At 45.0% G+C, this 25,985-nt stretch overlaps 1 protein-coding gene across 1 annotated transcript in view; it reads right to left on the reverse strand.

The window, feature by feature from the left end:
* Positions 1-11: 11 nt before the first annotated feature.
* LOC129844116 (galanin receptor type 1-like) overlaps positions 12-25,985 on the reverse strand; it is a 50,438-nt gene continuing 24,464 nt past the window's right edge. The window contains exon 3 of the mRNA XM_055912508.1: positions 12-360. Within this exon, the coding sequence (XP_055768483.1) occupies positions 40-360 (321 nt within the window). The 3' untranslated portion in view covers positions 12-39. The remainder of the gene's footprint in view (positions 361-25,985) is intronic.

Below are 25,985 nucleotides of genomic sequence, written 5' to 3' on the forward strand. Positions count from 1 at the left end.
GTGTGGTGTCAGATATTAGTGGTATTAGTGTGTGTGGTGTCAGATATTAGTGGTATTAGAGTGTGTAGTTGAGAAGTTCTCCATACGGATGCGCACCACCTTCTCCTGTGGGGGTGGAGGGTAGAGGAACCGGCAGGTGAACACCTGGCGACAGGCCTTCCGGAAGTTCTCTGACAGGAAGGCGTACAGGATGGGGTTGATGCAGGAGTTCCCGTACGCCAGGCAGTGGGAGATGATCCGCAACGCGAAGGAGGCGTCGTTGAGCGGGAACACTCCAAACTCCACCCACATGGCGACGATGTGATGAGGCATCCAACAGGTCAGGAAGGCTGCGACCACCAGGAGGACCGTCTGGGCTGTCTGGAGGAGGAGGTTGGAGGAGGGGGTAGGGGAGAGGGGGAGGGGGAGGAGGAGGGGGGAGAAGGGGGAGGATGGGGGGAGGGGGGAGGAGGGGAGAAGAGGGGGAGGGGGGGAGGGGGAAAAATGACCAGTAACAACATGTCTTTACAGTCCCTGATGACCAGTAACAACATGTCTTTACAGTCCCTGATGACCAGTAACAACATGTCTTTACAGTCCCTGATGACCAGTAACAACATGTCTTTACAGTCCCTGATGACCAGTAACAACATGTCTTTACAGTCCCTGATGACCAGTAACAACATGTCTTTACAGTCCCTGATGACCAGTAACAACATGTCTTTACAGTCCCTGATGACCAGTAACAACATGTCTTTACAGTCCCTGATGACCAGTAACAACATGTCTTTACAGTCCCTGATGACCAGTAACAACATGTCTTTACAGTCCCTGATGACCAGTAACAACATGTCTTTACAGTCCCTGATGACCAGTAACAACATGTCTTTACAGTCCCTGATGACCAGTAACAACATGTCTTTACAGTCCCTGATGTCCGTTAACAACATGTCTTTACAGTCCCTGATGACCAGTAACAACATGTCTTTACAGTCCCTGATGACCAGTAACAACATGTCTTTACAGTCCCTGATGACCAGTAACAACATGTCTTTACAGTCCCTGATGACCAGTAACAACATGTCTTTACAGTCCCTGATGACCAGTAACAACATGTCTTTACAGTCCCTGATGTCCGTTAACAACATGTCTTTACAGTCCCTGATGACCAGTAACAACATGTCTTTACAGTCCCTGATGACCAGTAACAACATGTCTTTACAGTCTCTGATGACCAGTAACAACATGTCTTTACAGTCCCTGATGACCAGTAACAACATGTCTTTACAGTCCTTGATGACCAGTAACAACATGTCTTTACAGTCCCTGATGACCAGTAACAACATGTCTTTACAGTCCTTGATGACCAGTAACAACATGTCTTTACAGTCCCTGATGACCAGTAACAACATGTCTTTACAGTCCCTGATGACCAGTAACAACATGTCATTACAGTCCCTGATGACCAGTAACAACATGTCTTTACAGTCCCTTATGACCAGTAACAACATGTCTTTACAGTCCCTGATGACCAGTAACAACATGTCTTTACAGTCCCTGATGACCAGTAACAACATGTCTTTACAGTCCCTGATGACCAGTAACAACATGTCTTTACAGTCCCTGATGACCAGTAACAACATGTCTTTACAGTCCCTGATGACCAGTAACAACATGTCTTTACAGTCCCTGATGACCAGTAACAACATGTCTTTACAGTCCCTGATGACCAGTAACAACATGTCTTTACAGTCCCTGATGACCAGTAACAACATGTCTTTACAGTCCCTGATGACCAGTAACAACATGTCTTTACAGTCCCTGATGTCCGTTAACAACATGTCTTTACAGTCCCTGATGACCAGTAACAACATGTCTTTACAGTCCCTGATGACCAGTAACAACATGTCTTTACAGTCCCTGATGACCAGTAACAACATGTCTTTACAGTCCCTGATGACCAGTAACAACATGTCTTTACAGTCCCTGATGACCAGTAACAACATGTCTTTACAGTCCCTGATGACCAGTAACAACATGTCTTTACAGTCCCTGATGACCAGTAACAACATGTCTTTTCAGTCTCTGATGACCAGTAACAACATGTCTTAACCCCCCCCCCCCCCCTCCCCACCCGGGAATGTTTAATGTTCTCCGATGAAGACTGTTTTCCCGAGGCCGACGTTAGAAGTAATACGACGATGGTTAACTACAAGCCGAGACTGATTACAGAGGCCTGCATCACCGGGGGGACACACAGTAAGTGATATTCAAGAGAGTCTGATCAGGAGAGAACCGGCAACAATGTTCCTCATCAACCAATAGGAAAGCTGCCTGACAACCTCCTCAAACTCATCATTTGAGAAGGTATGAGCTCTCTGTATCTGTAAAGGACACATCTGCTTCAATAGCTTGGTGTCCTCATCATTTGAGAAGGTATGAGCTCTCTGTATCTGTAAAGGACACATCTGCTTCAATAGCTTGGTGTCCTCATCATTTGAGAAGGTACGGGCGCTCTGTATCTGTAAAGGACACATCTGCTTCAATGGCTTGGTGTCCTCATCATTTGAGAAGGTATGAGCTCTCTGTATCTGTAAAGGACACATCTGCTTCAATGGCTTGGTGTCCTCATCATTTGAGAAGGTATGGGCGCTCTGTATCTGTAAAGGATATATCTGCTTCAATGGCTTGGTGTCTCAGCCAGGGAAGTTTGCTGGTGAGATGTATTTGTTTCATTTCTAGTGAGCCACTCAAATTCACTTCAATATTAACAGTGTATAAGTAATGCCTAGGGGCCAGAGGCTTTCAACCAAGTCATAATCCCACACATCTGATAGGAACAATACACTCTCAGAAAGAAACGGTTCCAAATGGGTTTTTGGCGTCCAAGTAGAACCCTCTGTGGAAAGGGTTCTACATAGAACCAAAAAGGGATCTACATAGAACCTATAAGGGTTCTACATAGAACCAAAAAGGGATCTACATAGAACCAAAAAGGGATCTACATAGAACCAAAAAGGGATCTACATAGAACCAAAAAGGGATCTACATAGAACCAAAAAGGGATCTACATAGAACCAAAAAGGGATCTACATAGAACCTATAAGGGTTCTACATAGAACCTAAAAGGGTTCTACATAGAACATAAAAGGGTTCTACCTGGACACCAAAAGGGTTCTACATAGAACCAAACAGGGTTCTCCTATGGGGGACAGCCAAAGAACCCTTTTGGGTTCTAGATAGCACCTTTTTCTCTAGGAGTGTATTGGAACTGGTGCTTTGCATATTGTAACGTATTCCAGGGGTAGCCTTGACCGGGACTCGCACCCAGGTTCAGCGACTGTCCAGCCAACACCTCAACCGTTATGCCAAGAGGTCCAAACCTCTTTGTAAGGTTGCTAGGTGTTAAGTTAAGGTCACTACAATAATTGGACTCTACAGTATTCACTGTAGTCAGGGTAACTGGTAGTACCAGGAACAATGCTCAATTCTGCTCTCGCACTTGTCCAGCGTCCATCCATTCCCTCCGTAGACACACGTTAGAGCAGCGACGGGGTTACAGATGGGTTCAGTCTACTTCACAGGTTCACTCTGTAGCAAACATAACACAGCTAACGCTGCAATTACTGCTAGTCCTGGGCAACGCTGCTACTGCCGGACTAATTGACTGGTTGTGACGGCAGATTTCCTCCTCTTCGTCTGAAGAGGAGGTGTAGCAGGGATCGGACCAAAGCGCAGCGTGGTTAGTGTTCATCATGTTTAATAACGACAAAAAACGAGAACACTACAAAATACAAAAACAACAAATGTGAAAAACCGAAACAGTCCTATCTGGTGCATAGACACAGAGACAGAAGACAACCACCCACAAAACCCAACACAAAACAGGCTACCTAAATATGGATCCCAATCAGGGACAATGACTAACACCTGCCTCTGATTGAGAACCATATCAGGCCAAACATAGAAACGGGAAAACTAGACACACAACATAGAATGCCCACCCAGCTCACGTCCTGACCAACACTAAAACAACGAAAACACAAAAGAACTATGGTCAGAACGTGACACTGGGGATCTTCCTCTGGCACTAAGCAGCTCAAATCACTACAATACTGCTGACACAAAGAACTACAATACTGCTGACACAAAGAACTACAACACTGCTGACACAAAGAACTACAACACTGCTGACACAAAGAACTACAACACTGCTGACACAAAGAACTACAACACTGCTGACACAAAGAACTACAACACTGCTGACACAAAGAACTACAACACTGCTGACACAAAGAACTACAACACTGCTGACACAAAGAACTACAACACTGCTGACACAAAGAACTACAACACTGCTGACACAAAGAACTACAACACTGCTGACACAAAGAACTACAACACTGCTGACACAAAGAACTACAACACTGCGGACACAAAGAACTACAACACTGCTGACACAAAGAACTACAACACTGCTGACACAAAGAACTACAACACTGTTAACACAAAGAACTACAACACTGCTGACACAAAGAACTACAACACTGCTGACACAAATAACTACAACACTGTTGATACGAAGAACTACAACACTGCTGACACAAAGAACTACAACACTGCTGACACAAAGAACTACAACACTGCTGACACAAAGAACTACAACACTGCTGACACAAAGAACTACAACACTGCTGACACAAAGAACTACAACACTGCTGACACAAACCCCTACAACACTGCTGACACAAACCCCTACAACACTGCTGACACAAAGCACTACACATCATTAAAGACACCACACGTCAACCCTCTACACATCATTAGAGACACCACACGTCAACCCTCTACACATCATTAGAGACACCACACGTCAACCCTCTACACATCGTAAGAGACGCCACACGTCATTTGCTGTCTGAATTGGAGTCCTATCAGACGGCAGACTGAGTAATTGAAGGCATTGATTAACGTGATCAGTCTGCGGTGTCACACAAAGACCCACTTGACAGGGACTGAACGATTCAGGAAGAATACTGAACGATGATCCGAAACAGGCAATCATATTTTGATGATAACGTTTATATGAGATTCTATTTCAGGGGCGATGCTTTTGAAAACACAATCTTCTGATGATGCCACACAAAGACAGGAGAAGCATTCTCTGTCTCTGTCTCTCTCTCTCTCTCTCTCTCTCTCTCTCTGTGTCTCTCTCTCTCTCTGTGTCTCTCAATTCAATTCAATTCAATTCAAGGGGCTTTATTGGCATGGGAAACATGTGTTAACATTGCCAAAGCAAGTGAGGTAGATAATATACAAAAGTGAAATAAACAATAAAAATTAACAGTAAACATTACACATACAGAAGTTTCAAAACAATAAAGACATTACAAATGTCATATTATATATATACAGTGTTGTAACAATGTACAAATGGTTAAAGCACACAAGTTAAAATAAATAAACATAAATATGGGTTGTATTTACAATGGTGTTTGTTCTTCACTGGTTGCCCTTTTCTTGTGGCAACAGGTCACAAATCTTGCTGCTGTGATGGCACACTGTGGAATTTCACCCAGTAGATATGGGAGTTTATCAAAATTGGATTTGTTTTCGAATTCTTTGTGGATCTGTGTAATCTGAGGGAAATATGTCTCTCTAATATGGTCATACATTGGGCAGGAGGTTAGGAAGTGCAGCTCAGTTTCCACCTCATTTTGTGGGCAGTGAGCACATAGCCTGTCTTCTCTTGAGAGCCATGTCTGCCTACGGCGGCCTTTCTCAATAGCAAAACTATGCTCACTGAGTCTGTACATAGTCAAAGCTTTCCTTAGGTTTGGGTCAGTCACAGTGGTCAGGTATTCTGCCACTGTGTACTCTCTGTTTAGGGCCAAATAGCATTCTAGTTTGCTCTGTTTTTTTGTTAATTCTTTTCAATGTGTCAAGTAATTATCTTTTTGTTTTCTCATGATTTGGTTGGGTCTAATTGTGCTGTTGTCCTGGGGCTCTGTGGGGTGTGTTTGTGTTTGTGAACAGAGCCCTAGGACCAGCTTGCTTAGGGGACTCTTCTCCAGGTTCATCTCTCTGTAGGTGATGGCTTTGATATGGAAGGTTTGGAAATCGCTTCCTTTTAGGTGGTTGTAGAATTTAACGGCTCTTTTCTGGATTTTGATAATTAGTGGGTATCGGCCTAATTCTGCTCTGCATGCATTATTTGGTGTTCTACGTTGTACACGGAGGATATTTTTGCAGAATTCTGCATGCAGAGTCTCAATTTGGTGTTTGTCCCATTTTGTGAAATCTTGGTTGGTGAGCGGACCCCAGACCTCACAACCATAAAGGGCAATGGGCTCTATGACTGATTCAAGTATTTTTAGCCAGATCCTAATTGGTATGTTGAAATTTATGTTCCTTTTGATGGCATAGAAGGCCCTTCTTGCCTTGTCTCTCAGATCGTTCACAGCTCTGTGGAAGCTACCTGTGGTGCTGATGTTTAGGCCGAGGTATGTATAGTTTTTTGTGTGCTCTAGGGCAACGGTGTCTAGATGGAATTTGTGGTCCTGGCGACTGGACCTTTTCTCTCTCTCTCTGTGTCTCTCTCTCTCTCTGTGTCTGTCTGTCTGTCTGTCTGTCTGTCTGTCTGTCTGTCTGTCTGTCTGTCTGTCTGTCTGTCTGTCTGTCTGTCTGTCTGTCTGTCTGTCTGTCTGTCTGTCTGTCTGTCTGTCTGTCTGTCTGTCTGTCTGTCTGTCTGTCTGTCTGTCTGTCTGTCTGTCTGTCTGTCTGTCTGTCTGTCTGTCTTGTCTGTCTGTCTGTCTGTCTGTCCTGTCTGTCTGTCTGTCTGTCCTGTCTGTCTGTCTGTCTGTCTGTCTGTCTGTCTGTCTGTCTGTCTGTCTGTCTGTCTGTCTGTCTGTCTGTCTGTCTGTCTGTCTGTCTGTCTGTCTCTCTCTCTCTCTCTCTCTCTCTCTCTCTCTCCTCTCTCTCCTCTCTCTCTCTCTCTCTCTCTCTCTCTCTCTCTCTCTCTCTCTCTCTCCTCTCTCTCTCTCTCTCTCTCTCTCTCTCTCTCTCTCTCTCTCTCTCTCTCTCTCTCTCTCTCTCTCCTCTCTCTCTCTCTCTCCTCTCTCTCTCTCTCTCTCTCTCTCTCTCTCTCTCTCCTCTCTCTCTCTCTCTCTCTCTCTCTCTCTCTCTCCTCTCTCTCTCTCTCTCTCTCTCTCTCTCTCTCTCTCTCTGATGTTTAGATGTTTGGGGTTGCTGGTGAACCTTAATGTGCAGCATAATCAAAGTGACACTGGACTAGCACACTTGTCAGAGTCTTTAGTGTGTCTGAAGCTTCTAGGTTTCCATCCAATTGTCGACCAGAGTTTCCTTTAGGACAACACGACAGGGAGGATTTTAATTTACCGGACTTGTGAGACATTTTATGGACATCCATATGCATTCAGATCCACGATCAATAACTTTATTTTATTTAACTGGCCAAGACATTTTTATTTTCAATGACGACCTACCGGGGAACAGTGGGTTTAACTGCCTTGTTCAGGGGGCAGAACGACAGAGTTTTACCTTGTCAGCTCAGGGATTTGATCTTACAACCCTCCCCTGTCCTGTAAATCAGTTTGATAACCCTCCCCTGTCCTGTAAAATCAGTTTGACAACCCTCCCCTGTCCTGTAAATCAGTTTGACAACCCTCCCCTCCCCTGTCCTGTAAATCAGTTTGACAACCCTCCCCTGTCCTGTAAATCAGTTTGACAACCCTCCCCTGTCCTATAAATCAGTTTGATAACCCTCCCCTGTCCTATAAATCAGTTTGATAACCCTCCCCTCCCCTGTCCTGTAAATCAGTTTGACAACCCTCCCCTGTCCTGTAAATCAGTTTGACAACCCTCCCCTGTCCTATAAATCAGTTTGATAACCCTCCCCTGTCCTGTCCTGTAAATCAGTTTGACAACCCTCCCCTGTCCTATAAATCAGTTTGATAACCCTCCCCTGTCCTGTCCTATAAATCAGTTTGACAACCCTCCCCTGTCCTATAAATCAGTTTGACAACCCTCCCCTGTCCTATAAATCAGTTTGATAACCCTCCCCTGTCCTGTCCTGTAAATCAGTTTGACAACCCTCCCCTGTCCTATAAAATCAGTTTGATAATCCTCCCCTGTCCTATAAAATCAGTTTGACAACCCTCCCCTGTCCTGTAAATCAGTTTGATAACCCTCCCCTGTCCTGTAAAATCAGTTTGATAATCCTCCCCTGTCCTGTAAATCAGTTTGATAACCCTCCCCTGTCCTGTAAATCAGTTTGATAACCCTCCCCTGTCCTGTAAATCAGTTTGATAACCCCCCCTCCCCTGTCCTGTAAATCAGTTTGACAACCCTCCCCTCCCCTGTCCTGTAAATCAGTTTGACAACCCTCCCCTGTCCTATAAAATCAGTTTGATAATCCTCCCCTGTCCTGTAAATCAGTTTGATAACCCTCCCCTGTCCTGTAAATCAGTTTGACAACCCTCCCCTGTCCTGTAAATCAGTTTGACAACCCTCCCCTGTCCTATAAATCAGTTTGATAACCCTCCCCTGTAAATCAGTTTGATAATCCTCCCCTGTCCTATAAATCAGTTTGATAACCCTCCCCTGTCCTGTCCTGTAAATCAGTTTGACAACCCTCCCCTGTCCTGTAAATCAGTTTGACAACCCTCCCCTGTCCTGTAAATCAGTTTGACAACCCTCCCCTGTCCTGTAAATCAGTTTGATAACCCTCCCCTGTCCTGTAAATCAGTTTGACAACCCTCCCCTGTCCTATAAATCAGTTTGATAACCCTCCCCTGTCCTGTAAATCAGTTTGACAACCCTCCCCTGTCCTATAAATCAGTTTGATAATCCTCCCCTGTCCTGTAAATCAGTTTGATAACCCTCCCCTGTCCTGTAAATCAGTTTGACAACCCTCCCCTGTCCTATAAATCAGTTTGATAACCCTCCCCTGTCCTGTAAATCAGTTTGACAACCCTCCCCTGTCCTATAAATCAGTTTGATAACCCTCCCCTGTCCTGTAAATCAGTTTGACAACCCTCCCCTGTCCTATAAATCAGTTTGATAATCCTCCCCTGTCCTGTCCTGTAAATCAGTTTGACAACCCTCCCCTGTCCTGTCCTATAAATCAGTTTGACAACCCTCCCCTGTCCTTTAAATCAGTTTGATAATCCTCCCCTGTCCTGTCCTGTAAATCAGTTTGATAATCCTCCCCTGTCCTGTAAAATCAGTTTGACAACCCTCCCCTGTCCTGTAAATCAGTTTGATAATCCTCCCCTGTCCTATAAATCAGTTTGACAACCCTCCCCTGTCCTTTAAATCAGTTTGATAATCCTCCCCTGTCCTGTCCTGTAAATCAGTTTGATAATCCTCCCCTGTCCTGTAAAATCAGTTTGACAACCCTCCCCTGTCCTGTAAATCAGTTTGATAATCCTCCCCTGTCCTGTAAAATCAGTTTGACAACCCTCCCCTGTCCTGTAAATCAGTTTGATAATCCTCCCCTGTCCTGTAAAATCAGTTTGACAACCCTCCCCTGTCCTGTAAATCAGTTTGATAATCCTCCCCTGTCCTGTAAAATCAGTTTGATAACCCTCCCCTGTCCTGTAAATCAGTTTGATAACCCTCCCCTGTCCTGTAAATCAGTTTGATAATCCTCCCCTGTCCTGTAAATCAGTTTGATAATCCTCCCCTGTCCTGTAAAATCAGTTTGACAACCCTCCCCTGTCCTGTAAATCAGTTTGATAATCCTCCCCTGTCCTGTAAAATCAGTTTGATAACCCTCCCCTGTCCTGTAAATCAGTTTGATAACCCTCCCCTGTCCTGTAAATCAGTTTGATAATCCTCCCCTGTCCTGTAAATCAGTTTGATAACCCTCCCCTGTCCTGTAAAATCAGTTTGACAACCCTCCCCTGTCCTGTCCTATAAATCAGTTTGATAACCCTCCCCTGTCCTGTAAAATCAGTTTGATAACCCTCCCCTCCCCTGTCCTGTAAAATCAGTTTGATAATCCTCCCCTGTCCTGTAAAATCAGTTTGACAACCCTCCCCTGTCCTGTCCTATAAATCAGTTTGATAACCCTCCCCTGTCCTATAAATCAGTTTGATAACCCTCCCCTGTCCTGTAAAATCAGTTTGATAACCCTCCCCTCCCCTGTCCTGTAAATCAGTTTGATAACCCTCCCCTGTCCTGTAAAATCAGTTTGATAACCCTCCCCTCCCCTGTCCTGTAAATCAGTTTGATAACCCTCCCCTGTCCTGTAAAATCAGTTTGATAACCCTCCCCTCCCCTGTCCTGTAAATCAGTTTGATAACCCTCCCCTCCCCTGTCCTGTAAATCAGTTTGATAACCCTCCCCTGTCCTGTAAAATCAGTTTGATAACCCTCCCCTCCCCTGTCCTGTAAATCAGTTTGATAACCCTCCCCTGTCCTGTAAAATCAGTTTGACAACACTCCCCTCCCCTGTCCTGTAAATCAGTTTGATAACCCTCCCCTGTCCTGTAAAATCAGTTTGACAACCCTCCCCTCCCCTGTCCTGTAAATCAGTTTGATAACCCTCCCCTCCCCTGTCCTGTAAATCAGTTTGATAACCCTCCCCTGTCCTGTAAAATCAGTTTGATAACCCTCCCCTGTCCTGTAAAATCAGTTTGATAACCCTCCCCTCCCCTGTCCTGTAAATCAGTTTGATAACCCTCCCCTGTCCTGTAAAATCAGTTTGACAACCCTCCCCTGTCCTGTAAATCAGTTTGACAACCCTCCCCTGTCCTGTAAATCAGTTTGATAACCCTCCCCTGTCCTGTAAATCAGTTTGATAACCCTCCCCTGTCCTGTAAAATCAGTTTGATAACCCTCCCCTCCCCTGTCCTGTAAAATCAGTTTGATAACCCTCCCCTGTCCTGTAAAATCAGTTTGATAACCCTCCCCTGTCCTGTAAATCAGTTTGATAACCCTCCCCTGTCCTGTAAAATCAGTTTGACAACCCTCCCCTCCCCTGTCCTGTAAATCAGTTTGATAACCCTCCCCTGTCCTGTAAAATCAGTTTGACAACCCTCCCCTCCCCTGTCCTGTAAAATCAGTTTGATAACCCTCCCCTCCCCTGTCCTGTAAAATCAGTTTGATAACCCTCCCCTGTCCTGTAAAATCAGTTTGATAACCCTCCCCTGTCCTGTAAATCAGTTTGATAACCCTCCCCTCCCCTGTCCTGTAAATCAGTTTGATAACCCTCCCCTGTCCTGTAAAATCAGTTTGACAACCCTCCCCTGTCCTGTCCTATAAATCAGTTTGATAACCCTCCCCTGTCCTGTAAATCAGTTTGATAACCCTCCCCTGTCCTGTAAATCAGTTTGATAATCCTCCCCTGTCCTGTAAATCAGTTTGATAACCCTCCCCTCCCCTGTCCTGTAAATCAGTTTGATAACCCTCCCCTGTCCTGTAAATCAGTTTGATAATCCTCCCCTGTCCTGTAAAATCAGTTTGACAACCCTCCCCTGTCCTGTAAATCAGTTTGATAATCCTCCCCTGTCCTGTAAAATCAGTTTGACAACCCTCCCCTGTCCTGTAAATCAGTTTGATAATCCTCCCCTGTCCTGTAAAATCAGTTTGATAACCCTCCCCTGTCCTGTAAATCAGTTTGATAACCCTCCCCTGTCCTGTAAATCAGTTTGATAATCCTCCCCTGTCCTGTAAATCAGTTTGATAATCCTCCCCTGCCCTGTAAAATCAGTTTGACAACCCTCCCCTGTCCTGTAAATCAGTTTGATAATCCTCCCCTGTCCTGTAAAATCAGTTTGATAATCCTCCCCTGTCCTGTAAATCAGTTTGATAACCCTCCCCTCCCCTGTCCTGTAAATCAGTTTGATAACCCTCCCCTGTCCTGTAAATCAGTTTGACAACCCTCCCCTGTCCTGTAAATCAGTTTGATAATCCTCCCCTGTCCTGTAAAATCAGTTTGATAACCCTCCCCTGTCCTGTAAATCAGTTTGATAACCCTCCCCTGTCCTGTAAATCAGTTTGATAACCCTCCCCTGTCCTGTAAATCAGTTTGATAATCCTCCCCTGTCCTGTAAATCAGTTTGATAACCCTCCCCTGTCCTGTAAAATCAGTTTGATAACCCTCCCCTCCCCTGTCCTGTAAATCAGTTTGATAATCCTCCCCTGTCCTATAAATCAGTTTGATAACCCTCCCCTGTCCTGTAAATCAGTTTGATAACCCTCCCCTGTCCTGTAAAATCAGTTTGATAATCCTCCCCTGTCCTGTAAATCAGTTTGATAATCCTCCCCTGTCCTGTAAAATCAGTTTGATAACCCTCCCCTCCCCTGTCCTGTAAATCAGTTTGATAACCCTCCCCTGTCCTGTAAATCAGTTTGACAACCCTCCCCTGTCCTGTAAATCAGTTTGATAATCCTCCCCTGTCCTGTAAAATCAGTTTGACAACCCTCCCCTGTCCTGTAAATCAGTTTGATAATCCTCCCCTGTCCTGTAAAATCAGTTTGATAACCCTCCCCTCCCCTGTCCTGTAAATCAGTTTGATAACCCTCCCCTGTCCTGTAAATCAGTTTGATAACCCTCCCCTGTCCTGTAAATCAGTTTGATAATCCTCCCCTGTCCTGTAAAATCAGTTTGATAACCCTCCCCTGTCCTGTAAAATCAGTTTGATAACCCTCCCCTGTCCTGTAAAATCAGTTTGATAACCCTCCCCTGTCCTGTAAATCAGTTTGATAATCCTCCCCTGTCCTGTAAATCAGTTTGACAACCCTCCCCTGTCCTGTCCTGTAAATCAGTTTGATAACCCTCCCCTGTCCTGTAAATCAGTTTGACAACCCTCCCCTGTCCTGTAAAATCAGTTTGATAACCCTCCCCTGTCCTGTAAATCAGTTTGATAACCCTCCCCTCCCCTGTCCTGTAAATCAGTTTGATAACCCTCCCCTGTCCTGTAAAATCAGTTTGACAACCCTCCCCTGTCCTATAAATCAGTGTGATAACCCTCCCCTGTCCTGTCCTGTAAATCAGTTTGATAACCCTCCCCTGTCCTGTAAAATCAGTTTGACAACCCTCCCCTGTCCTGTAAATCAGTTTGATAACCCTCCCCTGTCCTGTAAAATCAGTTTGATAACCCTCCCCTGTCCTGTAAAATCAGTTTGATAACCCTCCCCTGTCCTGTAAAATCAGTTTGACAACCCTCCCCTGTCCTGTAAATCAGTTTGATAACCCTCCCCTGTCCTGTAAAATCAGTTTGATAACCCTCCCCTGTCCTGTAAAATCAGTTTGATAACCCTCCCCTGTCCTGTAAAATCAGTTTGATAACCCTCCCCTGTCCTGTAAAATCAGTTTGACAACCCTCCCCTGTCCTGTAAATCAGTTTGATAACCCTCCCCTGTCCTGTAAAATCAGTTTGACAACCCTCCCCTGTCCTATAAATCAGTGTGATAACCCTCCCCTGTCCTGTCCTGTAAATCAGTTTGATAACCCTCCCCTGTCCTGTAAAATCAGTTTGACAACCCTCCCCTCCCCTGTCCTGTAAATCAGTTTGACAACCCTCCCCTGTCCTGTAAATCAGTTTGACAACCCTCCCCTGTCCTATAAAATCAGTTTGACAACCCTCCCCTGTCCTGTAAATCAGTTTGACAACCCTCCCCTGTCCTATAAATCAGTTTGACAACCCTCCCCTGTCCTATAAATCAGTTTGATAACCCTCCCCTGTCCTGTCCTGTAAATCAGTTTGACAACCCTCCCCTGTCCTATAAATCAGTTTGACAACCCTCCCCTGTCCTATAAAATCAGTTTGATAACCCTCCCCTGTCCTGTAAATCAGTTTGATAATCCTCCCCTGTCCTGTCCTATAAATCAGTTTGACAACCCTCCCCTGTCCTGTAAATCAGTTTGATAATCCTCCCCTGTCCTGTAAATCAGTTTGATAATCCTCCCCTGTCCTGTAAAATCAGTTTGATAACCCTCCCCTGTCCTGTAAATCAGTTTGATAACCCTCCCCTGTCCTGTAAATCAGTTTGATAATCCTCCCCTGTCCTGTAAATCAGTTTGATAATCCTCCCCTGTCCTGTAAAATCAGTTTGACAACCCTCCCCTGTCCTGTAAATCAGTTTGATAATCCTCCCCTGTCCTGTAAAATCAGTTTGATAACCCTCCCCTGTCCTGTAAATCAGTTTGATAATCCTCCCCTGTCCTGTAAAATCAGTTTGATAACCCTCCCCTCCCCTGTCCTGTAAATCAGTTTGATAACCCTCCCCTGTCCTGTAAAATCAGTTTGATAACCCTCCCCTGTCCTGTAAATCAGTTTGATAATCCTCCCCTGTCCTGTAAAATCAGTTTGACAACCCTCCCCTGTCCTGTAAATCAGTTTGATAATCCTCCCCTGTCCTGTAAATCAGTTTGATAACCCTCCCCTGTCCTGTAAATCAGTTTGATAATCCTCCCCTGTCCTGTAAAATCAGTTTGATAACCCTCCCCTGTCCTGTAAAATCAGTTTGATAACCCTCCCCTGTCCTGTAAATCAGTTTGATAATCCTCCCCTGTCCTGTAAATCAGTTTGACAACCCTCCCCTGTCCTGTCCTGTAAATCAGTTTGATAACCCTCCCCTGTCCTGTAAAATCAGTTTGATAACCCTCCCCTGTCCTGTAAAATCAGTTTGATAACCCTCCCCTGTCCTGTAAATCAGTTTGATAATCCTCCCCTGTCCTGTAAATCAGTTTGACAACCCTCCCCTGTCCTGTCCTGTAAATCAGTTTGATAACCCTCCCCTGTCCTGTAAAATCAGTTTGATAACCCTCCCCTGTCCTGTAAAATCAGTTTGATAACCCTCCCCTGTCCTGTAAATCAGTTTGATAATCCTCCCCTGTCCTGTCCTGTAAATCAGTTTGATAATCCTCCCCTGTCCTGTCCTGTAAATCAGTTTGATAATCCTCCCCTGTCCTGTAAAATCAGTTTGACAACCCTCCCCTGTCCTATAAATCAGTGTGATAACCCTCCCCTGTCCTGTCCTGTAAATCAGTTTGATAACCCTCCCCTGTCCTGTAAAATCAGTTTGACAACCCTCCCCTGTCCTGTAAATCAGTTTGATAACCCTCCCCTGTCCTGTAAATCAGTTTGACAACCCTCCCCTGTCCTGTCCTGTAAATCAGTTTGATAACCCTCCCCTGTCCTGTAAAATCAGTTTGATAACCCTCCCCTGTCCTGTAAATCAGTTTGATAATCCTCCCCTGTCCTGTAAATCAGTTTGACAACCCTCCCCTGTCCTGTCCTGTAAATCAGTTTGATAACCCTCCCCTGTCCTGTCCTGTAAATCAGTTTGACAACCCTCCCCTGTCCTGTCCTGTAAATCAGTTTGACAACCCTCCCCTGTCCTGTCCTGTAAATCAGTTTGACAACCCTCCCCTGTCCTGTCCTGTAAATCAGTTTGACAACCCTCCCCTGTCCTGTCCTGTAAATCAGTTTGATAACCCTCCCCTGTCCTGTAAATCAGTTTGATAATCCTCCCCTGTCCTGTAAATCAGTTTGACAACCCTCCCCTGTCCTGTCCTGTAAATCAGTTTGATAACCCTCCCCTGTCCTGTAAAATCAGTTTGATAACCCTCCCCTGTCCTGTAAATCAGTTTGATAATCCTCCCCTGTCCTGTCCTGTAAATCAGTTTGATAACCCTCCCCTGTCCTGTAAAATCAGTTTGACAACCCTCCCCTGTCCTATAAATCAGTGTGATAACCCTCCCCTGTCCTGTCCTGTAAATCAGTTTGATAACCCTCCCCTGTCCTGTAAAATCAGTTTGACAACCCTCCCCTGTCCTGTAAATCAGTTTGACAACCCTCCCCTGTCCTGTAAATCAGTTTGACAACCCTCCCCTGTCCTGTAAATCAGTTTGATAACCCTCCCCTGTCCTGTAAATCAGTTTGACAACCCTCCCCTGTCCTGTAAAATCAGTTTGATAACCCTCCCCTGTCCTGTCCTGTAAATCAGTTTGACAACCCTCCCCTGTCCTGTAAAATCAGTTTGACAACCCTCCCCTGTCCTATAAATCAGTGTGATAACCCTCCCCTGTCCTGTCCTGTAAATCAGTTTGATAACCCTCCCCTGTCCTGTAAAATCAGTTTGACAACCCTCCCCTGTCCTGTAAATCAGTTTGACAACCCTCCCCTGTCCTGTAAAATCAGTTTGACAACCCTCCCCTGTCCTGTAAAATCAGTTTGATAATCCTCCCCTGTCCTGTAAAATCAGTTTGATAACCCTCCCCTGTCCTGTAAATCAGTTTGATAACCCTCCCCTGTCCTGTAAATCAGTTTGACAACCCTCCCCTGTCCTGTAAATCAGTTTGACAACCCTCCCCTGTCCTGTAAATCAGTTTGACAACCCTCCCCTGTCCTGTAAATCAGTTTGATAACCCTCCCCTGTCCTGTAAATCAGTTTGATAACCCTCCCCTGTCCTGTAAAATCAGTTTGACAACCCTCCCCTGTCCTGTAAATCAGTTTGATAACCCTCCCCTGTCCTGTAAATCAGTTTGACAACCCTCCCCTGTCCTGTAAATCAGTTTGATAACCCTCCCCTGTCCTGTAAAATCAGTTTGATAATCCTCCCCTGTCCGGTAAATCAGTTTGATAACCCTCCCCTGTCCTGTAAAATCAGTTTGATAATCCTCACCTGTCCTGTAAAATCAGTTTGACAACCCTCCCCTGTCCTGTAAAATCAGTTTGATAACCCTCCCCTGTCCTGTAAAATCAGTTTGATAATCCTCCCCTGTCCTGTAAATCAGTTTGATAACCCTCCCCTGTCCTGTAAAATCAGTTTGATAATCCTCCCCTGTCCTGTAAAATCAGTTTGACAACCCTCCCCTGTCCTGTAAAATCAGTTTGATAACCCTCCCCTGTCCTGTAAAATCAGTTTGATAATCCTCCCCTGTCCTGTAAAATCAGTTTGATAATCCTCCCCTGTCCTGTAAAATCAGTTTGATAACCCTCCCCTGTCCTGTAAAATCAGTTTGACAACCCTCCCCTGTCCTGTCCTGTAAAATCAGTTTGAAACCCTCCCCTGTCCTGTAAAATCAGTTTGATAACCCTCCCCTGTCCTGTAAAATCAGTTTGATAACCCTCCCCTGTCCTGTAAAATCAGTTTGATAATCCTCCCCTGTCCTGTAAAATCAGTTTGATAACCCTCCCCTGTCCTGTAAAATCAGTTTGATAACCCTCCCCTGTCCTGTAAAATCAGTTTGACAACCCTCCCCTGTCCTGTAAAATCAGTTTGATAACCCTCCCCTGTCCTGTAAAATCAGTTTGATAACCCTCCCCTGTCCTGTAAATCAGTTTGATAACCCTCCCCTGTCCTGTAAAATCAGTTTGATAACCCTCCCCTGTCCTGTAAAATCAGTTTGATAACCCTCCCCTGTCCTGTAAAATCAGTTTGATAATCCTCCCCTGTCCTGTAAAATCAGTTTGATAATCCTCCCCTGTCCTGTAAAATCAGTTTGATAACCCTCCCCTGTCCTGTAAAATCAGTTTGATAACCCTCCCCTGTCCTGTAAATCAGTTTGATAACCCTCCCCTGTCCTGTAAAATCAGTTTGATAACCCTCCCCTGTCCTGTAAAATCAGTTTGATAACCCTCCCCTGTCCTGTAAAATCAGTTTGATAATCCTCCCCTGTCCTGTAAAATCAGTTTGATAATCCTCCCCTGTCCTGTAAAATCAGTTTGATAACCCTCCCCTGTCCTGTAAAATCAGTTTGACAACCCTCCCCTGTCCTGTAAATCAGTTTGATAACCCTCCCCTGTCCTGTAAATCAGTTTGACAACCCTCCCCTGTCCTGTAAATCAGTTTGACAACCCTCCCCTGTCCTGTAAATCAGTTTGACAACCCTCCCCTGTCCTGTAAATCAGTTTGATAACCCTCCCCTGTCCTGTAAATCAGTTTGACAACCCTCCCCTGTCCTGTAAATCAGTTTGATAACCCTCCCCTGTCCTGTAAATCAGTTTGATAACCCTCCCCTGTCCTGTAAATCAGTTTGACAACCCTCCCCTGTCCTGTAAATCAGTTTGATAACCCTCCCCTGTCCTGTAAAATCAGTTTGATAACCCTCCCCTGTCCTGTAAAATCAGTTTGATAATCCTCCCCTGTCCTGTAAATCAGTTTGATAACCCTCCCCTGTCCTGTAAAATCAGTTTGATAACCCTCCCCTGTCCTGTAAATCAGTTTGACAACCCTCCCCTGTCCTGTAAATCAGTTTGACAACCCTCCCCTGTCCTGTAAATCAGTTTGATAACCCTCCCCTGTCCTGTAAAATCAGTTTGACAACCCTCCCCTGTCCTATAAAATCAGTTTGATGACCCTCCCCTGTCCTGTCCTGTAAATCAGTTTGATAACCCTCCCCTGTCCTGTAAAATCAGTTTGATGACCCTCCCCTGTCCTGTAAAATCAGTTTGACAACCCTCCCCTGTCCTATAAAATCAGTTTGATAACCCTCCCCTGTCCTGTAAATCAGTTTGATAACCCTCCCCTGTCCTGTAAATCAGTTTGACAACCCTCCCCTGTCCCATAAAATCAGTTTGATAACCCTCCCCTGTCCTATAAAATCAGTTTGATAACCCTCCCCTGTCCTGTAAAATCAGTTTGATAACCCTCCCCTCCCCTGTCCTGTAAAATCAGTTTGATAACCCTCCCCTGTCCTGTAAAATCAGTTTGATAACCCTCCCCTCCCCTGTCCTGTAAAATCAGTTTGATAATCCTCCCCTGTCCTATAAAATCAGTTTGATAACCCTCCCCTGTCCTGTAAAATCAGTTTGATAACCCTCCCCTCCCCTGTCCTGTAAAATCAGTTTGATAACCCTCCCCTGTCCTGTAAATCAGTTTGATAACCCTCCCCTGTCCTGTAAAATCAGTTTGATAATCCTCCCCTGTCCTGTAAAATCAGTTTGATAATCCTCCCCTGTCCTATAAATCAGTTTGATAACCCTCCCCTGTCCTGTAAATCAGTGTGATAACCCTCCCCTCCCCTGTCCTGTAAAATCAGTTTGATAACCCTCCCCTGTCCTGTAAATCAGTTTGACAACCCTCCCCTGTCCTGTAAAATCAGTTTGACAACCCTCCCCTGTCCTGTAAAATCAGTGTGACAACCCTCCCCTGTCCTGTAAATCAGTTTGATAACCCTCCCCTGTCCTGTAAAATCAGTTTGACAACCCTCCCCTGTCCTGTAAAATCAGTTTGATAACCCTCCCCTGTCCTGTAAATCAGTTTGATAATCCTCCCCTGTCCTGTAAAATCAGTTTGATAATCCTCCCCTGTCCTGTAAATCAGTTTGATAACCCTCCCCTGTCCTGTAAATCAGTTTGACAACCCTCCCCTGTCCTATAAAATCAGTTTGATAACCCTCCCCTCCCCTGTCCTGTAAAATCAGTTTGATAACCCTCCCCTGTCCTGTAAATCAGTTTGATAACCCTCCCCTGTCCTGTAAATCAGTTTGATAACCCTCCCCTGTCCTGTAAATCAGTTTGATAACCCTCCCCTGTCCTGTAAAATCAGTTTGATAACCCTCCCCTCCCCTGTCCTGTAAATCAGTTTGATAACCCTCCCCTGTCCTGTAAATCAGTTTGACAACCCTCCCCTGTCCTATAAAATCAGTTTGATAACCCTCCCCTGTCCTGTAAATCAGTTTGATAACCCTCCCCTGTCCTGTAAAATCAGTTTGACAACCCTCCCCTCCCCTGTAAATCAGTTTGATAACCCTCCCCTGTCCTGTAAAATCAGTTTGACAATCCTCCCCTGTCCTGTAAATCAGTTTGATAACCCTCCCCTGTCCTATAAAATCAGTTTGATAACCCTCCCCTGTCCTGTAAATCAGTTTGATAACCCTCCCCTGTCCTGTAAAATCAGTTTGATAACCCTCCCCTGTCCTGTAAAATCAGTTTGATAACCCTCCCCTGTCCTATGAAATCAGTTTGACAATCCTCCCCTGTCCTGTAAATCAGTTTGATAACCCTCCCCTGTCCTGTAAAATCAGTTTGATAACCCTCCCCTGTCCTGTAAATCAGTTTGATAATCCTCCCCTGTCCTGTAAATCAGTTTGACAACCCTCCCCTGTCCTATAAATCAGTTTGATAACCCTCCCCTGTCCTGTAAATCAGTTTGATAACCCTCCCCTGTCCTGTAAAATCAGTTTGATAACCCTCCCCTGTCCTGTAAATCAGTTTGATAATCCTCCCCTGTCCTGTAAATCAGTTTGACAACCCTCCCCTGTCCTATAAAATCAGTTTGATAACCCTCCCCTGTCCTGTAAATCAGTTTGATAACCCTCCCCTGTCCTGTAAAATCAGTTTGACAACCCTCCCCTCCCCTGTAAATCAGTTTGATAACCCTCCCCTGTCCTGTAAAATCAGTTTGACAACACTCCCCTGTCCTGTAAATCAGTTTGATAATCCTCCCCTGTCCTATAAAATCAGTTTGATAACCCTCCCCTGTCCTATAAAATCAGTTTGACAACCCTCCCCTGTCCTGTAAATCAGTTTGACAACCCTCCCCTGTCCTATAAAATCAGTTTGATAACCCTCCCCTGTCCTATAAAATCAGTTTGATAACCCTCCCCTGTCCTGTAAATCAGTTTGATAACCCTCCCCTGTCCTGTAAATCAGTTTGACAACCCTCCCCTCCCCTCCCCTGTCCTGTAAATCAGTTTGACAACCCTCCCCTGTCCTGTAAAATCAGTTTGACAACCCTCCCCTCCCCTGTAAATCAGTTTGATAACCCTCCCCTGTCCTGTAAATCAGTTTGATAACCCTCCCCTGTCCTGTAAATCAGTTTGATAACCCTCCCCTGTAAATCAGTTTGATAATCCTCCCCTGTCCTGTAAAATCAGTTTGATAACCCTCCCCTGTAAATCAGTTTGATAATCCTCCCCTGTCCTGTAAATCAGTTTGATAACCCTCCCCTGTAAATCAGTTTGATAATCCTCCCCTGTCCTGTAAATCAGTTTGACAACCCTCCCCTGTCCTGTAAATCAGTTTGATAACCCTCCCCTGTCCTGTAAATCAGTTTGATAATCCTCCCCTGTCCTGTAAATCAGTTTGATAACCCTCCCCTGTCCTGTAAATCAGTTTGATAATCCTCCCCTGTCCTGTAAATCAGTTTGATAACCCTCCCCTGTCCTGTAAATCAGTTTGATAATCCTCCCCTGTCCTGTAAATCAGTTTGATAACCCTCCCCTGTCCTGTAAATCAGTTTGATAATCCTCCCCTGTCCTGTAAATCAGTTTGATAACCCTCCCCTGTCCTGTAAATCAGTTTGATAACCCTCCCCTCCCCTGTCCTGTAAATCAGTTTGATAACCCTCCCCTGTCCTGTAAAATCAGTTTGATAATCCTCCCCTGTCCTGTAAAATCAGTTTGATAACCCTCCCCTGTCCTGTAAATCAGTTTGATAACCCTCCCCTCCCCTGTCCTGTAAATCAGTTTGACAACCCTCCCCTGTCCTATAAAATCAGTTTGACAATCCTCCCCTCCCCTGTAAATCAGTTTGATAATCCTCCCCTGTCCTGTAAATCAGTTTGATAATCCTCCCCTGTCCTGTAAAATCAGTTTGATAACCCTCCCCTGTCCTGTAAATCAGTTTGATAATCCTCCCCTGTCCTGTAAAATCAGTTTGATAATCCTCCCCTGTCCTGTAAAATCAGTTTGATAATCCTCCCCTGTCCTGTAAAATCAGTTTGATAATCCTCCCCTGTCCTGTAAAATCAGTTTGACAACCCTCCCCTGTCCTGTAAAATCAGTTTGACAACCCTCCCCTGTCCCTTAAGCAATAGGGTTTATTTCTGCACCCTTTTCCTGGAATCTGTCTGTGATGTTCAACCCTGAATGATCTCTGCAGCTCTTCTCATAGACTTCTTCCACATACGCTACTGAGCAATTGAGAGGTAGCTAAATTGAAGATAAAGCCTGCATCCCAACTGACACCCTATTCCCTATATAGTGCACTACTGTTGCACAGGGCTGTGGAGAAAAGTAGTGCACTCTAGAGAATTAGGGTGCCATTTGAGACGCAGCCAACAGAGTCCCAAGGTTGAAGGTACATGTGTTGCTATAGTTACTGTCTGTCTCCGGTTGTCGGTACACCACGTGTAGAGGAGAGACGAGGTGTGTGTTGTGTTGTCGTTATACCATGTGTCATATCAGGAGGGGGGAGGGAGGGAGGAGGGAGGGGGGGATATCAGGAGAGACGAGGGAGGGAGGGGGAGGGGGGATATCAGGAGGGAGGGAGGGAGGGGGGGATATCAGGAGAGACGAGGGAGGGAGGGGGGAGGGGGATATCAGGAGGGAGGGAGGGAGGGGGGATATCAAGAGGGAGGGAGGGAGTGGGGATATCAGGAGGGAGGGAGGCAGGCAGGCAGGCAAGCAGGCAGGGAGGGAGGGAGGGAGGGAGGGAGGCAGGCAGGCAGGCAGGCAGGCAGGCAGGCAGGCAGGCAGATGGATGGATGGGAGCTGAGAGCTGTGGCGTCAGGGGAACAGATATATAGTAGTCAGTACCAACAGTCAGTAGTCAGTATTACCAACAGTCAGTAGTCAGTATTACCAACAGTCAGTAGTCAGTATTACCAACAGTCAGTAGTCAGTATTACCAACAGTCAGTAGTCAGTATTACCAACAGTCAGTAGTCAGTATTACCAACAGTCAGTAGTCAGTATTACCAACAGTCAGTAGTCAGTATTACCAACAGTCAGTAGTCAGTATTACCAACAGTCAGTAGTCAGTACTACCAACAGTCAGTAGTCAGTATTACCAACAGTCAGTAGTCAGTACTACCAACAGTCAGTAGTCAGTAATACCAACAGTCAGTAGTCAGTATTACCAACAGTCAGTAGTCAGTATTACCAACAGTCAGTAGTCAGTACTACCAACAGTCAGTAGTCAGTAATACCAACAGTCAGTAGTCAGTATTACCAACAGTCAGTAGTCAGTATTACCAACAGTCGGTAGTCAGTATTACCAACAGTCAGTAGTCAGTATTACCAACAGTCAGTAGTCAGTATTACCAACAGTCAGTAGTCAGTATTACCAACAGTCAGTAGTCAGTATTACCAACAGTCAGTATTACCAACAGTCAGTATTACCAAAAGTCAGTATTACCAACAGTCAGTAATCAGTATTACCAACAGTCAGTAGTCAGTATTACCATCAGTCAGTAGTCAGTATTACCAACAGTCAGTAGTCAGTATTACCAACAGTCAGTAGTCAGTACTACCAACAGTCAGTAGTCAGTACTACCAACAGTCAGTATTACCAACAGTCAGTATTACCAACAGTCAGTAGGCAGTACTACCAACAGTCAGTATTACCAACAGTCAGTATTACCAACAGTCAGTAGTCAGTATTACCAACAGTCAGTAGTCAGTATTACCAACAGTCAGTAATCAGTATTACCAACAGTCAGTAGTCAGTATTGCCAACAGTCAGTAGTCGGTATTACCAACAGTCAGTAGTCAGTATTACCAACAGTCAGTAGTCGGTATTACCAACAGTCAGTAGTCAGTATTACCAACAGTCAGTAGTCAGTATTACCAACAGTCAGTAGTCAGTATTACCAACAGTCAGTATTACCAACAGTCAGTATTACCAACAGTCAGTAGTCAGTATTACCAACAGTCAGTAATCGGTATTACCAACAGTCAGTAATCAGTATTACCAACAGTCAGTAGTCAGTATTACCAACAGTCAGTAATCAGTATTACCAACAGTCAGTAGTCAGTATTACCAACAGTCAGTAGTCAGTATTACCAACAGTCAGTAGTCAGTACTACCATCAGTCAGTAGTCAGTATTACCAACAGTCAGTAGTCAGTAATACCAACAGTCAGTATTACCAACAGTCAGTAGTCAGTATTACCAACAGTCAGTAGTCAGTATTACCAACAGTCAGTAGTCAGTATTACCAACAGTCAGTAGTCAGTATTACCAACAGTCAGCATTACCAACAGTCAGTAGTCAGTACTACCAACAGTCAGTAGTCAGTATTACCAACAGTCAGTAGTCAGTATTACCAACAGTCAGTAGTCAGTATTACCAACAGTCAGTAGTCAGTATTACCAACAGTCTGTAGTCAGTATTACCAACAGTCAGTAGTCAGTATTACCAACAGTCAGTAGTCAGTATTACCAACAGTCAGTAGTCAGTATTACCAACAGTCAGTAATCAGTATTAACAACAGTCAGTAGTCAGTATTGCCAGTTTGATAATCCTCCCCTGTCCTGTAAATCAGTTTGATAATCCTCCCCTGTCCTGTAAATCAGTTTGATAATCCTCCCCTGTCCTGTAAAATCAGTTTGATAATCCTCCCCTGTCCTGTAAATTAGTTTGATAATCCTCCCCTGTCCTGTAAATCAGTTTGATAATCCTCCCCTGTCCTGTAAATCAGTTTGATAACCCTCCTCTGTCCTGTAAAATCAGTTTGATAATCCTCCCCTGTCCTGTAAATCAGTTTGATAATCCTCCCCTGTCCTGTAAATCAGTTTGATAACCCTCCCCTGTCCTGTAAAATCAGTTTGATAATCCTCCCCTGTCCTGTAAATCAGTTTGATAATCCTCCCCTGTCCTGTAAAATCAGTTTGACAACCCTCCCCTGTCCTGTAAAATCAGTTTGACAACCCTCCCCTGTCCTGTAAAATCAGTTTGACAACCCTCCCCTGTCCCTTAAGCAATAGGGTTTATTTCTGCACCCTTTTCCTGGAATCTGTCTGTGATGTTCAACCCTGAATGATCTCTGCAGCTCTTCTCATAGACTTCTTCCACATACGCTACTGAGCAATTGAGAGGTAGCTAAATTGAAGATAAAGCCTGCATCCCAACTGACACCCTATTCCCTATATAGTGCACTACTGTTGCACAGGGCTGTGGTGAAAAGTAGTGCACTCTAGGGAATTAGGGGCCATTTGAGACGCAGCCAACAGAGTCCCAAGGTTGAAGGTACATGTGTTGCTATAGTTACTGTCTGTCTCCGGTTGTCGGTACACCACGTGTAGAGGAGAGACGAGGTGTGTGTTGTGTTGTCGTTATACCATGTGTCATATCAGGAGGGGGGAGGGAGGGAGGAGGGAGGGGGGGATATCAGGAGAGACGAGGGAGGGAGGGGGGAGGGGGGAGGGGGGGGATATCAGGAGGGAGGGAGGGAGGGGGGGATATCAGGAGAGACGAGGGAGGGAGGGGGGAGGGGGATATCAGGAGGGAGGGAGGGAGGGGGGATATCAGGAGGGAGGGAGGGAGTGGGGATATCAGGAGGGAGGGAGGCAGGCAGGCAAGCAGGCAGGGAGGGAGGGAGGGAGGGAGGGAGGGAGGGAGGGAGGCAGGCAGGCAGATGGATGGATGGGAGCTGAGAGCTGTGGCGTCAGGGGAACAGATATATAGTAGTCAGTACCAACAGTCAGTAGTCAGTATTACCAACAGTCAGTAGTCAGTATTACCAACAGTCAGTAGTCAGTATTACCAACAGTCAGTAGTCAGTATTACCAACAGTCAGTAGTCAGTATTACCAACAGTCAGTAGTCAGTATTACCAACAGTCAGTAGTCAGTATTACCAACAGTCAGTAGTCAGTATTACCAACAGTCAGTAGTCAGTATTACCAACAGTCAGTAGTCAGTACTACCAACAGTCAGTAGTCAGTAATACCAACAGTCAGTAGTCAGTATTACCAACAGTCAGTAGTCAGTATTACCAACAGTCGGTAGTCAGTATTACCAACAGTCAGTAGTCAGTATTACCAACAGTCAGTAGTCAGTATTACCAACAGTCAGTAGTCAGTATTACCAACAGTCAGTAGTCAGTATTACCAACAGTCAGTATTACCAACAGTCAGTATTACCAAAAGTCAGTATTACCAACAGTCAGTAATCAGTATTACCAACAGTCAGTAGTCAGTATTACCATCAGTCAGTAGTCAGTATTACCAACAGTCAGTAGTCAGTATTACCAACAGTCAGTAGTCAGTACTACCAACAGTCAGTAGACAGTACTACCAACAGT

This window comes from Salvelinus fontinalis, unplaced genomic scaffold (assembly GCF_029448725.1).
Source record: "Salvelinus fontinalis isolate EN_2023a unplaced genomic scaffold, ASM2944872v1 scaffold_0174, whole genome shotgun sequence".
NCBI classification, from domain to species: domain Eukaryota; kingdom Metazoa; phylum Chordata; class Actinopteri; order Salmoniformes; family Salmonidae; genus Salvelinus; species Salvelinus fontinalis.